The 16,538-nt window shown below is 42.7% G+C and overlaps 1 protein-coding gene across 1 annotated transcript in view; it reads right to left on the bottom strand.

The window, feature by feature from the left end:
- CA10 (carbonic anhydrase 10) overlaps positions 1–10,171 on the bottom strand; it is a 791,801-nt gene extending 781,630 nt beyond the window's left edge. Inside the window, exon 1 of the mRNA XM_065909950.1 lies at positions 10,046–10,171. Within this exon, the coding sequence (XP_065766022.1) occupies positions 10,046–10,106 (61 nt within the window). The 5' untranslated portion in view covers positions 10,107–10,171. The remainder of the gene's footprint in view (positions 1–10,045) is intronic.
- Between the last annotated feature and the right edge of the window lie 6,367 nt (positions 10,172–16,538).

Here is a 16,538-nt window from a genome sequence, read left to right as displayed (position 1 = left end):
AGTTTTTGTTTGTTTGTTTGTTTTTGTTTTTTAAGTACAAAGCTTTAAGGGAAAAATTTATAACTGCAAACTTTGGGAAATTAAAAATTTAGCCTATGAAGAAACAGTTTGTTTTCCTAAATTTTGTTTGATACTAGTGTTGTATCATACATAGCATTAAAATTACCTCAATGACTTCTAGTATCATTCATGTTTGTAACACTAAAACACTTGCACAAACAGTCCCTTGCTCATAAGGAGCAATGATCAAGAAGGAGCATTTCAACTGGACACACAATTAGCCTAAACAGCAAATGCATAAATAAAACTCTGATTTTTAACTTGTTCAACATATTTTACCTTTAGATATGGCACATACCGAGCTCAGTAACTTATGTACTATTTTAACTGCACAGGACGCTCATTTAGCCAGGCTTCCCTGGTGGCTCAGACAGCAGAACATCTGCCTGCAAAGTGGGAGACCTGGGATTGACCCTTGGATTGGGAAGATCCCCTGGAGGAGGGCCTAGCAACCCACTCCAGTATTCTTGCCTGCAGAATTCCCATGGACAGAGGAGCCTGGCAGGCTACAGTCAATGTAGTCACAAAGAGTTGGACACGACTGACTGACTGACTAAGCATGCACTCATTTAGCCACTACAACACAGAACTTCAAAGACACAAACTAAAACCACAAAGAACGTCTTCACCAAAGTGGAAAACGGGGAAGGACCCTGTTAGAGATAACACAAAATAATGACTTTACTACTACATATTTCATTCTGTAAGATGCAAGTTACTTAGAGCTGGTATCATTACTGTGTATTGCAAGACAGTATTTTTTATTCAGACTCAGGCCACACAACAGACATTTATTATTCATAGATGCCTCTTTCTAACTCTCAGTATAAGTTTAATATATCTACTGCAAGATTAACAGTAGGGGCCTTTCTAAGACTGCTATCCAAAAGTCTGCAAGCAATAAATGCTGGAGAGGGTGTGGAGAAAAGGGAACCCTCTTACACTGTTGGTGGGAATGCAAACTAGTATAGCCACTATGGAGAACAGTGTGGAGATTCCTTAAAAAACTGGAAATAGAATTGCCACATGACCCAGCAATCCCACTCCTGGGTATACACCCCAAGGAAACTAGATTTGAAAGAGACACATGCACCCCAATGTTCATAGCAGCACTGTTTATAATAGCCAGGACATGGAAGCAACCTAGATGCCCATCAGCAGATGAATGGATAAGGAAGCTATGGTACATATACACCATGGAATATTACTCAACCGTTAAAAAGAATTCATTTGAATCAGTTCTAATGAGATGGATGAAACTGGAGCCCATTATACAGAGTGAAGTAAGCCAGAAAGATAAAGACCAATACAGTATACTAACACATATATACGGAATTTAAAAAGATGGTAACAATAACCCTATATGCAAAACAGAAAAAGAGACACAGATGTACAGAAAAGACTTTGGGACTCTGTGGGAGAAGGCAAGGGTGGGATGTTCTGAGAGAATAGCATCAAAACAAGTAAACTATCAAGGGTGAAACAGATCACCAACCCAAGTTGGATGCATGAGATAAGTGCTCAGGGCTGGTGCACTGGGAAGACCCAGAGGGATGGGATGGGGAGGGAGGGGGGAGGGGGATCGGGATGGGGAACACATGTGGATCCATGGCTGATTCATGTCAGTGTATGGCAAAAATCACTACAATATTGTAAAGTAATTAGCCTCCAACTAATAAAAATAAATGAAAAAAAAAAAAAAAAAAACAGTAGGGGCCTTTTTTTCTATATCCTCCTCCTATTTTTTCTATAATCAAATTAACAAGCAAACAAATAACAAACCGTCCAACTGATCATTTCCTCATAGTTATGAAGAGCTACTAGGAAATCATAGGCAGAATGATCAGCCAAGAACAGCAAATCCATTATGTTCATTCAATTTCTAGGCTCCTGGCTCCCCTCCAGGATTAAGAACCACTGGGCATCACAATTCTGTTACAAAAGGCCGCAGGGGAAGTAAAGTTTTCTGACAGAAGATTGAAAACACCTTAGAAGCCAGTTTCCTGTATTGCTCAGCGTGAAGACTAAAGAGTGGATAGGCTTTTCACCTAAAGCACTCTACTTCGTTGCTAACACTGAGCCTTCTCAAGTGCTGGCTTCTCTCAAGCTGGGACCAAGTGAGAAAACAACCATATCTTTAGCAATCCTTAGTAGTCTGGGCTTCCCAGTCAGTAAAGAACCCGCCTGTAATGCAGGAGACCTGGATTCAATCCCTGGGTTGGAAAGATCCCCTGGAGAAGGGAACGGCTGCCCACTCCAGTATCCCGACCTGGAGAATTCCATGCACTGTCGCAAAGAGTAGGACATGACTGAGCGACCTTCACTTCACTTTAACAGGAACAGAGAAGCATGGAGAAAGAACAATGTACCCATGGATCCTTAGTTCAAGTCTAATATTACTGGTGTCTCAGAACACAAAGGTGCAAAAAGACATTTTAAACAACAGTTAAGTGTCCCAACTAACACTGGTGTCTTTAATGCAGATAAAGAGTTGAGTCTGAGAAGGAAATAAAAAACTATCCAATAAGTTGCTCCTTGAAAAAGTTCCAGTTCTGACTGCATACAGTTAAGAAGCAAGAGGGCAGCTAACAGAGGTGTCTTCTTCATTTTCCCTCACTCTTAACCTCCATACAAGATCTCAATCGTGTTCCCCAGTGTCCTGTGAAGCAAGGAAAGTTATTCTAAATCAATCCTTGTTATTCATCTATGTACCAATTCAAACATTCATTATTGAGTATCTACTAAAATGCCAAGCCCCAGGTTGAGCAAAGGGGAAAAATGTGCATCATCAAATATACATTATATGAGGGCAAAGCTGTTTAGCTTACTATATTTTTGTCTGGCCCAGTGCCTCACTCATAGGAGGCATTTATTAGCATTTGTGAGACTAATGAACCACCACATTAAATTCCTTCAGGGTGGGAGAAAATCCTCCCACAAACATGTACCTATATTTGTCCTTTTTAAGAATCCTATGAGGTATTTATATTATTCTAATATCATGAAGGAGGAATGCCCTGTATTCAGTCAATAAGTCTGCCATCAAAATTATTTGTCTTGAGGGTGAAAGCTTGCTTGTGTTTATGGCAGGAGGAGGGAGCAGCAAAAGAGGAATATGTTGACTCATATCCTTCAGTTAACATGTTTACTCCAACTGTGGCCTTCTTGTCAAATGTGTTGTGAAGCCAGCAGGATTTGGATCTGGAAAATTCACCTGAAAGTCACAGGCTTCATTTCCTATTCTCAGCCCCTTCAGCCTCTGGGCATGAAGTATTAGATGAAGTTAAAGATTAATTCTCCATTTACTATGAAAAAGACCCCACCTCTCCCAGATCAGGAGGAAAAGGCATTTGTAGGCTGTCTCCTTTACAACCACTGAAGATCTTTCCACTTCTATCCTGAAGGCACCTTAATGCAAATGAAATCAAACCCAAATACTGGCTACCTCATTACCAGCTCAATCTTGCTTTTATCTTGAAGGCAACCCCAGACCATTTCTTAGCATTCACAGCTCCCCACACCACCTTCACATGCGAGAAGTCTTTTAGTCTTGCTTAAGATTACACAAGATGAAAACAAAAGAGTAACAGGAACGATTCAATTGTCAAAGGGAATAAGATGAAGTTGCCACACTGCAAAATCTAGGGTTAGCCAATAGCGTCCTGGCTCTTTTTCTTAGGGTAGAAATATGTGAATACAAACTAAGTGAGGAGATAAATTCTGTAGTCTAAATCTGAGATATCAAAAAACTTCTGGGAAGCTACGGGGAACTAGAGACAATACTGGAAAATAATTCATGATTTCGTAAAAGCAGAGCATAGCTGGACTAAAGCCAAAAGCTTTAACCCTGACAGGTCTATTGCTAAAGAAGAGAAAGGTATAAACTAGACCTACATTCCTGAGAACTTACCCTCCTTTAAAAGCTGCTCTCCTTGCACAGAGAGACACAAGGGTAATTTCTACTACTATTATATGTAAAGCATTATTATTATTAGAATCAGATTTCTTAAATCCTCTTCTATCTCAGCCTCATCCATCATACTTCACCCTCTACTTATTGCCATACTCACCTCTTCACAGTCCCCTGAATTCATCATGTCTTATCTGATTACCCCGCCTTTGCTAATGTTGTTTCCTATGATGATTCCTCCCCTATCACACTCCTGGTCAATCAGTAAAAATCTTCCAAGTCAACGCTTAAGCTTCCTTTAAGACTCATCGCTAATTCCTTTCTGGCACTACTTACTCTCCTTCCTCTCTCTCTCCCCCAAATCTTAACCAAGTTCAATCCATTGAATTCATGTAAAGATCCAAAAGAGAAAATAAAATCACCAATAAATTAAATATATTAGGGCACTCCATATTCTCTCAATTCAACAGCTCCCTAAGTGGACTCCTCCCAACTTCTGAGTATCTCCTGAAGTGAATCCTTTTTCCATTTGAGACATTCTCCACTGTATATCTTACTCATTCCTATTTGTCTCCTTTTGATGATACAGTTCCCTCTAACTTTTCTGTCCAGACCTCTAACACCTATTTAATATTCTCTTTTGCCTTCAAGTCTGACCTTCTCACATAGACAGCATTAATGTGCTCTAGCAAATAATTAGACATTATTCATACTGCTTTATATCACAATACATTTTGTGCATTATGACACTGCTTGCATAAGCATTCTTCATATTTTTTATATCACTCTACATTATATGTGTATATCTCTACTTTTATAACTCTATTTTAAGCATAATATGGTAAAGACACAGATACTTTACATTGGTATAACACAAAGAACATTCAAGATCACTCTTTGATGTTCCCCTCAACAATTTTTTGAAATAGGCAAAGAAGACAGAACTTTTCATTTCACAAATGAGGAAACAGAGACTCTAAGAGGCTAAGAGAATTGCCAAAAGTCATAGAGGTAATTAAGGCAGAGTTTGATTGCAGGGTGGGTCTTCAAACTGCCATATTCTTTAAAATACGGCCTGCTACCATATACATTTATGGGCCTAGATCTCTTCCCGACCTACACCTCAGGCTTACATATATAATGCTTAGTTAAGGTGAAAAGTTGAAATAGTAAGTGTGACTGTCTAGGATGGCAATAAAACTCCCTCTTCCCACCCAATAAAATGTTTTTTGACATTGATAATTCTTCACCCTCCCCCAACACACCAAGGATGTATTACTCAGGAAATCTCTCATCTCACTGCCAAGAGAGTCGCACTTATGGTATCTGCCATTCATTTATGGTATCTGTGACTATAAGACACCACATGGGAAACTGAATTTAAAGAAAATGTATTGCCAAGAAGGTCATCAGATTCTTTATCTTTTTCATATTTAATTGGATTGTCTATTACAAATCATATTGACGGCATATACAGTTTGCCATTTTGGAAACACTTTAAAGTTGAGTCTATGTTGAGCTATAATTTAGAAGCAGAAAGAAGGGGAAAAAAAAATGCTGTTGCTCCCCTGGGAATAAGCACTGCATTGCTCCCAGTGATTTCCAAGCCTCATCTCAATATTGGGCTCACACGAATAAAGTGGGTCACACTCATAACTGTGTACCAAAGCCCAATGTTACCAGTCTTATTTACATGAGAAAGAAAATTAAGAGACATTTCAAGCCAACACCTCACTGAAAGTAGGATTTGTACTCAATATTACAAAATGCACTAGCTAATGTTTGTTTTTAGAGTTTTATTGTTGTTGTTTGCTTTTAAACAGCTTAAGGGATGAAGGTAAAGATTCTATTTATTCCTCACAAACCCACGCAAAGTTTGCAGGCAAAATTATATTATTGCAAACTTAATATGCCTGAGACACTATGCTAAGTGAAAATCACTGACCATATTATCTAATTTAATCTATATGACAAACATGGGATATATACTACTATCCCTTTCTACATATTCACATTGATGTGAAACCATTTAACTTTCAGATTAGGGGAGAATGTATGAAATATTCATTTCTTTCAGGTATTGCTGATCATAAGACACTGGAGGCAAATGGGTAACAGTTTGTCACTCTGTTTGAATGACAGAGTCACGTGCATCACAAACACTATCTTAATTCTAGATATAGACTGCGATCGCCCTAAAATTCCAGTTTGAAACTCTCTAAGCCTTACCTCCGTTTAACATGATTTACTCATTCAATTGGAGATATCAAAATAAAAAAAATAATAATAATGAAAACTTTAAAAGAAATCTTATGCCAAAACATGAATGATATATTGAATTTTGACTCAGAACTGTGTGTGAATTCTTCAAGCTGAACTTCTGTGGGTTTTGGTTGCCTCATTTATAAAATCACCCTATAAATTTTGATACTAGATGAGTTAAAATATGTGCAATATTGCATTATACATGTGAAAGTATCACATAATTCTAATTACTATTGCAGTTATTATGAATAAACTGACAAGGAACTAAAGTTATATATAGTTATATATAGAAAAGTAGGATGTTCAACACGAATTAAATCAGACAGCTCTCTTTGGACCAGAAAATTCTCTCCTGATGCTGCTAAGTATTCATTCTCACTGATCTGAGCTGCATTTGTAAGAAGGGAATAGTGTTCTTGCTAGCAAGAGGAAATATTCTCTCTCTCTCTCTCTCATCTCCACAAATCTTGGCCGCCTGACATTTTCAGTAAAATGAGATGTCAGCCAAACATACAGACCCAAGAACTCCCAGATCATGACATTCCCTCTTCAGACTAGCTGTGCTGTCCTGAAGTAACCAAATTCTCTCAAATGGAAGGTACACATGCTATGTCCCCAGCAGCTAACTAAAGCTGGCTAAGCTAGCTAGCAGACCTCCCATTTACTCAGTTTCATCGTAACAAAGTGATTAATGCAAAGCCATGAAACATACAAGCCCAGGTGTCTGTATTTTAAACAACACAGACACATAGACCTAGGGAGAAAATTCCTTTGGGTGTACTTTTAATTTGGGAGCTGGGAAAGGATGAGGGTAGGAAAAGGGAAAGTGTTAGTCACCCAGTCAGGTCTGCCTCTTTGCAACCCCATGGATCTAGCTTGCCAGAGTCCTCTGTCCATGGAATTCTTCAAGCAAATAAATGAAAAAAAAAAAAAAAGAATAACAGAGTCTCAGATAAAAGGAAAATCATACTAAATTGAATAAAAATTTTATTTTTAAAAGACAAAAAAAAAAAAAAGAATAACTGGTTTGGGTAGCCAGTTCCTTCTCCAGGGGATCTTCTCAACCCAGGGATGGCTCAAACCCTCCTGAATTATAGGCATCCTCTATCATCTGAGCCACCAGGGAAACTCCTGAGGGTAGGAACCTTTGGCAAGGGAAACAATAAGTTACAAAATTCCAGAGCATTCCTGAAAGCCAACCTAAATTCAGTCAATATACTTTCTATAGGCCAAATTTACTTCCAAAATTTCCCTTTTGCAGAATGTTTACACTGCAGACTTTTGCTGGCCTCTTCTACTCTGGTACTCCTCAGTAAGGAAGCCAACCCTACAAATGTAACAAACATAGCTATAACTCAGTTACAATTAGTACCCATTTATTAAGCAGGGCAATTGATCCCAAGATGGTAGAGAGGTGCTTTACAAAAAACTTGTTTTCAGATTTAAGATTTAGTAGGTTCTATGAACACACGCTTACATTCTTTTCAGTAAAGCTCATTCATGATTAAATTAAGACTGCAAATCACAGAAACAGAAATGATAAAAGCCCACTAAACCCTCCCTGAGCCAATTATTTAACCTTAGTGCATTGCATTCCTCTTAGGGCTGCCAGATGGGAAACAAAGTCTCCCAAACGGTGGCAAATATGAGTCATGAATAAATTATTAATGAGAACTGTGACATACATGGACATCACTGAATGAGCACCTCTATTCTTCTTACAGAGGGAGGAGGCCACTTTGGTTTTAGAGAAAGAATGACCTTAAGTTAAGTTTATGAGTGTATAAATAGAGAGTCCATAATGTTGTATCTCTCCCTAAATGTCTTCATAGAGAGCAAACTAATGCTGATCCTAACTAGGCATTCCAGTTAGCCTTAGGAATGCTAAGCTAATAGTTAGCAATTTTGCTGATACTTTTATTTTCTCATTACATAACAATGATAATTTAATAAATGCATGTCAAAGGCCACATACTACACAGCAACTCTCCTGGGTTGGAAATAGTTTCTATTTATATAATTTAGCTGCTGATACACCAAATCTAGTATAGCTGTGACAAATATTTCACTAATGCCTCTTTTGGAAGCTAAGAACAGACTCATTCTCAGCTGGTTCCCTGCTGTGCTGGCCCACCCAAATGCAGAGGAGGGACAAAAGATGGGGAGGTCCAGAGCTTGAGTGTTAACCTTTTGTAAATCTTAAAGGAACTCAATTTGTCTGATTTGAAAATCATTTATGATGCAAGAAAGAGGCAGGAAAAGGCTATAACTAGTGAAATAACACGGAGAAAAGAGAGAAACTTTAAAGAGATGTAGAAGAGAAAGATGTAAAATGTGGCCTTGTAAGATGCCACCTCGTCTATCCCTGGATATAGGACTGATACAAACCTTTACAGGTCACCTGGAAATGTTTCCTCATACAGGTAGGATGCATAAAAGAGTAGAGGATTGGGAGTGACCCCAGGGCACTTTTGTCTTCTAGGTATACAACATATCTCTAAAGTTTATAGAGGCAAATTTCTAACAACGATAGCCAAGCCCCAAACAGAATGATTTAAAATAAAAGATCCCCCATTCCAGTCCTGACTATTTGGAACTGGATCCAGAATGAGGGCGGACAAGGATTTTTTAACATCCAGAAGCAGGTCTGATTTAAAGGGTGGGGACTGGCTGAGCCTAACAAAGATAAAGGAAACATGTCCCTCCATCCTAATCCTGCTCAAATAGGCCTGCTCACAAAGGCAGGGTTTCTGTTCTCCTCTTCTGTTGACTTCATGGGAAGTTGGCTGAGTCCCCAATTCTGCAGAGGGATGCAGGCAGAGGGGAATACTGCAAACAGGCTTTACCCTGGGTACTTAAATGATAAATGTGAAAGAAATGGTGTGGACACTGTCAGTGGGAGGAGGCACTGAACCGAACGGGGAAATACTGCTTAGCCTGGAGCTTTTTCTTGTATCTCCACACCATACCCTCAACTTCCTGCACTGACAAGAACACTGGATATCAAAATCCTTCCCAACACACACACACACACACATACACACACACACTCATGCTCACACACAGAGCCAGGCACAAGCTCTGCCTTAATCATTTCAATGCCCTGGCTTCCCACTAGCTCCTAAATCCACACACTGGCACCAGTAGCCTGATGTCTGTAAGTCTGAGCCAGTAAGTACATCCTTACCACTGGAAATCAGAAAAACTCATGATTTAAAGGGGGTATTTATGATACTGTGTTGTTTCAGATAGATTTTGCTTTTATATGGGGGTGGTTCTGATGTATTTGGGGAAGGCATGGAGTATATCTACATCCTTTTGGTTCCTGCTGGCACTCTCCAGTCCCCAAACGCTCCTGCAGTCTCCTGAAAGTGCCTAGATATTAGGGCAGGGCTCTGCATCTATTTTTTTTTCAACCAGGAACCATCTAGTTTGGGAACTTTGAAAGCCAAAGGAAGGCAGCAGGGGTTGCCAAGGCTCATATTTCCTTGTCAGAGTTCTCAACCAGGAAAACAGTTGAAAATCAACACCAGTCTGCCTCTTCTTTCTTATCTCTCCACCCCTACAATGTTCCAGGACTCCATACAGATATTACCTCCGACACACACACACACACACACACACCTGGGTTTAGAAGCTTTCTAATTCCTAAGGCAGTAAACCCACAGAGCTGAAAGGGTCTCTGCCACCATCCCTCTTCCGTATCACGCCGCAAGGCTACTTAATTGTCTACACACAATAAAGCCCCATACATTCCAAAGACCACAACATAACCCGGACCCGCCTGTGACTCCAGCACGCGTCCCATACCTGATATGCAGACGATGAAATTGGCTTGAAGAAGAAAAAGCACCTCCCAGACTATTTCCATCCTCTGATTCTCATTCCAAGTGCATCACTCGACGTGAAAACAGGGGGGGAAGGGGGAGCCCCACAAGGAACACACACATGCACACACGCACACTTCCTAGCGAGCGCACACTCGCACTTCCACCGGATAGTCGGCCAGGGACCGTCACCCCCAAGATCAATATCGCAGTTTGAACTGTTCCAGCAAATTTCCCCTCGGGCTCGACGGATGTGCGCCCCAGACGTGCTGACACATGACCGATGTCTCGCTGCCCGGGAGGTCTCCTTGCTCACCGGTCTCTGCTCCTTGCACAGGCGGCGGAAATAGCACTAGCAGCGGCGGCAGCAGCCACCCGAATGCACCAGCTCCGGGCTCTTCCTGCAAAAACGAGACCCCGATCGGCCTGGCTTCCCAAGAAGACATAGACGATAGCCCCCCGCCGGGCCGTGCCGCGCAGTTCCGGGTCCCTGGCCGCTCGCAGTTTGCGGGCTAAGCCCCGGCAGTCCGCGACGAGTTGCCCTCGAAGTCCGCCCCCCTCACCGGGGCATGGTCAGAGGGTGGCTGCTCCGCGCCGCGCCGTTCTCCTCCTGCTCCCGGGTGCCAGAGGGACGCAGACACAGCATACGGAGGGACAGAAAGAGAGGCAGGGGTTACTGCCCGAGACTGCCGGCCGCCTGCCGCCTCCGCAGACCCTTCCTGCCGCCCCAGTCTGCGCGCAGCGTGCCGCCTCGGAGCCCGGCTCGAGCGACCCTCCAGGGCGCGGAGCGGGGGCAGTGGGGGGCTGGCTCCCCGCTGGCCTCGCGAGCTCACGGGCTTCCCACGGCGCGCGCGCCTGCTGTCCCTCTCCTATTTTTCTGGTCTCCCCAGAACCTCCAGTTCCCTCGCTTCCATGGTCCGCGACTAGCGCCGCTACCGCCGCTGCCGCGATTTTCCGCAATGCAACTGCAGGGGTCGTTATTTCCTCGTCTACGGATCCCGGCGCCTCCCGATTCCGCGGGGAGGCGGCGGGCGGGGGCGGGGGGGACGGGAGAGGGGCTCGGCCAGGTGAGCAGTCTCGCCGAGCCCGGGCCCAGCGTCACCCCGGCCGCCGGCCGCTCGGGGCGGAGGCAGGAGGGCGCGGAGGGAAGGCGAGGCCTAACGCGGCCATGAGGACGGGAGCGCTGGGCTTCGGGTTTTGGGGCAGCGCGGCCGCCCAGGCCCAGCGCCGAGCCGCAGCCCCTCATTCTGCCCCGCCCTGGCGGCTGCTGTCACTACAGGATCTGGGGAGATTTTCCCTCTCCTTAAAAAGAACTTTGCGCCAGCGGCTGAGGCGCGGGGGACACGGGCGGGCTCATCTTGCGAGTGCTGCGCTGCGCTGCGCTCCCTCCGCTGTGGAGTATTGGGGATTTTTTTTTTTTCTTTGCATAATTCATTCCGTTCCCTCTCTCCTGTCCCTCTCCTGCCCACCTCCTCCTGCCCCCTTTCCGCTCCGGTGCCAGAACAGTACTTACCCCGGAGTTCTCTCTGCCGGCTTCTAGACCAGGTCCTGCAAGTCCCTCACCTCCCTCCTCCTGAAACGGGGAAAACCCGTCTTTCCAAGCCCGGGTGCGGGCAGTGGCCGCTGCCAAACACGCCTCTGCCTAGCTCCAGGAAGATACAGCACTATCGGAAACCCGGGCTCTAGGAGAACGAGCTTCGCTTCTTTTCTTTCGTTTATTCTGTTTTTCTTTCGGAAAGCTCAAGTGCTTTACAGGCTTTTGCTGGGCTTCAGATCACTGCCAGCAATACTCAGCAGCGGCTTCAGATTTTCCCGCACCAACCGCGCGAGCGCGCACTCACACACGCCTAGGGCTCCGCTCCTCTAGGCCTCGGGGAAGTGGGGGCGGCAGGAGCGCCAGCAGCCGCCCAGGCGGAGGCTGTGGCCGGAGCCTCACGCTGTTCCGCAGAAGGTCCCCTCCGCCGCCAGGAAAGGACTTGCTTCCGGTCAACAGCTCGCGGTGTAGATGCAAAGGGGTCGGAAGGAGACCCTGGGCTCGGGACTGTTTCCTTGAGAAGGCTGGCAACAAGAGGAAAAAAAAAAAAAAAGTGCAGAGTTGTATTGCCTCTATGGCTGCTATAGAGGTCTGAGAAAACCCCAGACTCACCACTTTGGGAGTACTGAAGAAGAGGACAGTGAAGGGGAAATCCCTGAAAACATCTCGGATTTCTCTGCGTTCTTGTTCAGATTGCAAACTATGACGTTTGGAGATTTTGCAGGAGCGCGGATGGACACAAAACAAAGACAGACACGTAACCCGCAAGGGTTGTTGTTGTTGGTTGTACTTTTTATTTTGGGGGGGCGGGGATTAGAAACCGTTTCAGTGTGAGGTTTGGGGTTCGGTCTAATAACAGCATAAAGGATGGAGAAGAAGGGAAATGGTTACCATTCACCCGCACAGTAAAGTTAGTGAGTCTTCCAGGCAGTGTGGCTTGTGAGAGTGCGGGATTGGAACCAAAGGAGTTTCAGTGCGGCGTTCCCAGAATTCTTGAACTAACTGTTCAGGAAGAAGTGCGGCCGCCTTTTTGCAGACTGGCTGTCGGGTGCGGGGTTGGGATGGAGGGCAGGGAGAGTGAGCAGTGCGAATATCATGAGCTTCCTCGGCCGGCAGACTTTGCGAGCCACCGCTGCTTAGTTCTGCTGGCTTCAGGGATTCGGAAAAAGAACCACAAGCAGTCGACTGCTTTTTAAGACATACGTGTGACTGAGCTATCTGTTTTCTGAGATGAAGGCCAGGGTCTCCAGGTGGTCAGCACATTAAAATCTAGGCTCAGGTGACAGAAGTCCAAGATTCTTATGCAGAGAGCTTAGAGGCTCAGCAGGAAAGACGCTGAGATCTCGAATATTAAAAGAATCCGAGATAGTGAGAACTAGTCATTTTAGGATACATGGGGGAGGGGGGAGCTCCGCCCAAAAGAGATTTTTGAAGGGAGAGGGAAAGCTGTTTGCTAAAGATGAACCGGTTCCACCCTAGGGAGCTTTTGAAACCATGGTCAGTGACCTACCTTCTGCACTTGGGAGTAGAATCTGCTTGCCAGCAGGAGAGCTCTCTCTGGAAGCAGAACAGTGCCTGGATTTTTATACCAGGATTCATTTATTGACTGGGTTTTCCAGTGGCAGTGGTAAAGAATCCTGCCAATGCAGGAGACGTGAGACTCAGGTTGCATCCCTGGGTGGGGAGCATCCGGTGGATTAGAAAATGGCAACCCACTCTAGTATTGGTGCCTAGAAAATGCAATGGACAGAGGAGCCTGATAGAGTACACGGGGTTGCAAAGAGTCAGACAGGACTGAGCACTGAGGGACTGAATAGAGCGCACCCGTTTGTTTGCTGATGAATTATGCAATTATTAACTGAGTGCCAGCTATGAGTCAAGCACACTGGCAAGTCGTTGGAGTTTTGTTACTAAAAATTCATAACCCTTGTTTTCAACATGCTTATAAACTATGTTACCCTCTACATTTTAACTTAAAAGCCAATGTCAGTAAAATAATACTTTTCTCTTTTCAGTCTGTATACTCACCTTCAGCCCTCTCAAAGAATATTTAATCAGCTCCCTACCACCAAGTCCTTTTAATTAAAAATCCAAAAAACATCAATTCATAGGATAGTATTTAATTAAAACTAGTAACATGTATGTATCAATTGTTTGCTATGTAGTAGGCGTTGCCAAATCCTTTCCATGAATAATCTTCTTTAATCATATATATGAGGGAAATACTGTTATTACCTACATTTTACAGATGGTAATAGAAAGGCCTAGAGTGGTTATTTGTCCAAGGTCTCACAGCTACTAATTGATAGTGTAGAGATCAGAGTCAAGCATTTCAGATTCAGATTCTGTGCCAGACTATCTCCTCTTATGTAGAAAATAAAATGGATCATCTTGTCGTCTTGAAGAGGTAGAGGCCACAACTAGAAATTAAGACATATTGAAATGCAATGGTAGATTATGCAGTTTAGAACTTAACTACTCTAGAATTGGGAGAAAGAAAAGATCACTGGAAATTGAGTAATGAAAGTTTTGTTTTGTTTTGTTTGTTTGTTTTTTATTGCTGCATCACACAGCTTTTGGAATCCTAGTTCCTAGTTCCCTGAGCAGGGATTGAACCTGGGCGCTTGGAAATGAAAGTCCCAACCACTGAACTGCCAAAGAATTTCCTCCAAGGCATTGCTAATGAAAGAATGTGAGTGCCTCCTAAGTGCCAACTCAGTTCTTGGCACTTGGAAGACAACAGTGAATTCAAAGTCCCTCAAAATTTAGTTTCCGGGTTAGCATTTTCGGGAAGGAAAAAAAAAAAAAATCAATATTTTCTTGAGTTATTTCTAGGCTCAACCCATGTTTTCTAAGAAATTTTTCATCTTAATCCATAAAATAACTCAGGAAAACCATGTATTAATTTAAAAATTTCTGTCTTCACTCTTTACTTAAGTGTTTGTTTTTTAGCCCATGAAACTAGCAAAAGAAGTTTAAAAAACACTATGAAGCTAGAAAATATTTATTCTTATCCATTGTTTTCATATTTTTAATTTTTTTTAAACTTTTTACAGTATTGTGTTGGTTTTTGCTGAAAAACAACATGAATCCACCATAATTATCCGTACATCCCCTCCCTCTGAAGCCCTCCAACCCATCCCTCCAGGTTGTCACAGAGCCCCACACTGGACTCCCTGTGTTACAGGGCAGCTTCTTACCAGCTGTCCTTTCACTTGTGCCCAAGTATTGATAACTACAAAGAATCTCTCTCCACTATATCTATATTTGTCTTTTTCCTACTTTACATTTCTCCACTACAAATTCAGCACAAGTATGTTAACATACAATAGAAAGTCTTGACTGAGTCCAAGTGTGAGAGTCAATTCCAGTTTTCCCAAAGAAAGCAAGGAACTCTTCCATTCCCTTGAAGAGAACAGTGTTGAAATTCTTTGTCTTATTTTTCCGCCTTCTTTTGACTCAGCCCTACTGAAAAAGGAGTGACTCATCTGGTTGATAAAATTTTTTGAGAATTTGACATCCATCAGGGCACATTTCTCTAAGGCAGATCGTCTATATATTAGAAGACAAAGTAAATCCATCTCTCTTCCCCACTGCTCTCTTGGTCAACCTATATTCAGGCAAAATAGGTTCACAATTTCAGTTTGTGTTTCTGGTCTCCATGCCATATGTAATTCAAGAATAATAGTGATTATCTGGGAAGGGAGACAGGGAAGTGGAGATGGACTGGAGGGAGGTGTTACAAAGGAGTAAAAGGAAGCTTTTTAAAAGTAATGGATATATTCATTATCTTAATTGTGTTGATGGCTTATGGATATGCACATATGTCAAAAGTTGTCAAACTGTGCATTTTAAACATGTGAAGTTTACTTTATGTCAATTTTATCTCAAGATTATCCATCAAAATAGATCACTAGCTTTTAAAAATAGAGGCAGGCTATAATCATAAATAATCAGAAATGGATATATTTAATAAATTGTGGCCTGACTAGGCTTAGAGAAGCTCAACTTTAGCACACTGTTGCTGATCGATGTGAAATGTTACTCAGACTTTGAGAAGCATCAAAAATTATAGGAGCTATTCTTTAATTTGGAAGTTATCACTCAAAGAAGTAGCTCTAATGTTGTCTCTGTATCTTTATATATTTTATTAGTATTGGACTGTTAAGTTACAGTGTAACTACCTTCTTGGGGACATATGCTAAGCTTCCCTAGTATTCGATGGGGAGAGTTTCCTTGAAGTTTGTGAAGATTGTCCAGTCAGTCATTCCTGGAGAAAAGCAATTCTTGGGGCAGAAATTAAAACTTGTAAGATGAGCTTTAGTGTGGAGCCAAGCAAGAATACTTCCATCTCACTGAGTTAGGATGAGAGACAAAGGAGTCTGTAAATTCAGGAGCATGCTTAATGGTGATGGCTGGATTCTGCCACTTGGATGTGGGCTATGAGCTAGGCAAGGAGGAAGCTTTATAGTAAGGCAGGAACATACCCCAAGGGAAACCAGTAAGATTGGCATGTAATTCTGTATTTGAGAGCTATCATGTGTAGTAACCAGTTAAAAAGTATCTTTGAATGTTCTTCTTTTCTACTGTATCTTCAGATGACTATTGATAAACACTATAACATTGTGAGAAAATTTGTGTACCAACACTTACGCTACAATGATAAGGGGTCTTGCAGCAGATCCAAAACTAAAGTAGAGGTGGTAGCAGAAGGAAACACATGTTTGTACACCAAACTGCAGAGTGTGATGGAAAGTGACACAGCAGGTAAATGTTTGGTGAAACTATATTGAGAACTGTATTGAAGAAAGGATCAGGTGAAGACTCGGATGATGACATGGATTGTGAGCGCTGATATCCTCAGGAGTTAGTAGGTGGGATAGAAGAACCTCAAAAGCAGATCTACAACTGTACAATTCAGCATGCAAACTGAGGCCACCAA

This window comes from Muntiacus reevesi, chromosome 18 (assembly GCF_963930625.1).
Source record: "Muntiacus reevesi chromosome 18, mMunRee1.1, whole genome shotgun sequence".
Lineage (NCBI taxonomy): Eukaryota > Metazoa > Chordata > Mammalia > Artiodactyla > Cervidae > Muntiacus > Muntiacus reevesi.
Note: the sequence above shows the minus strand (reverse complement) of the source record. Positions and strands in the feature narration are given on the sequence as shown.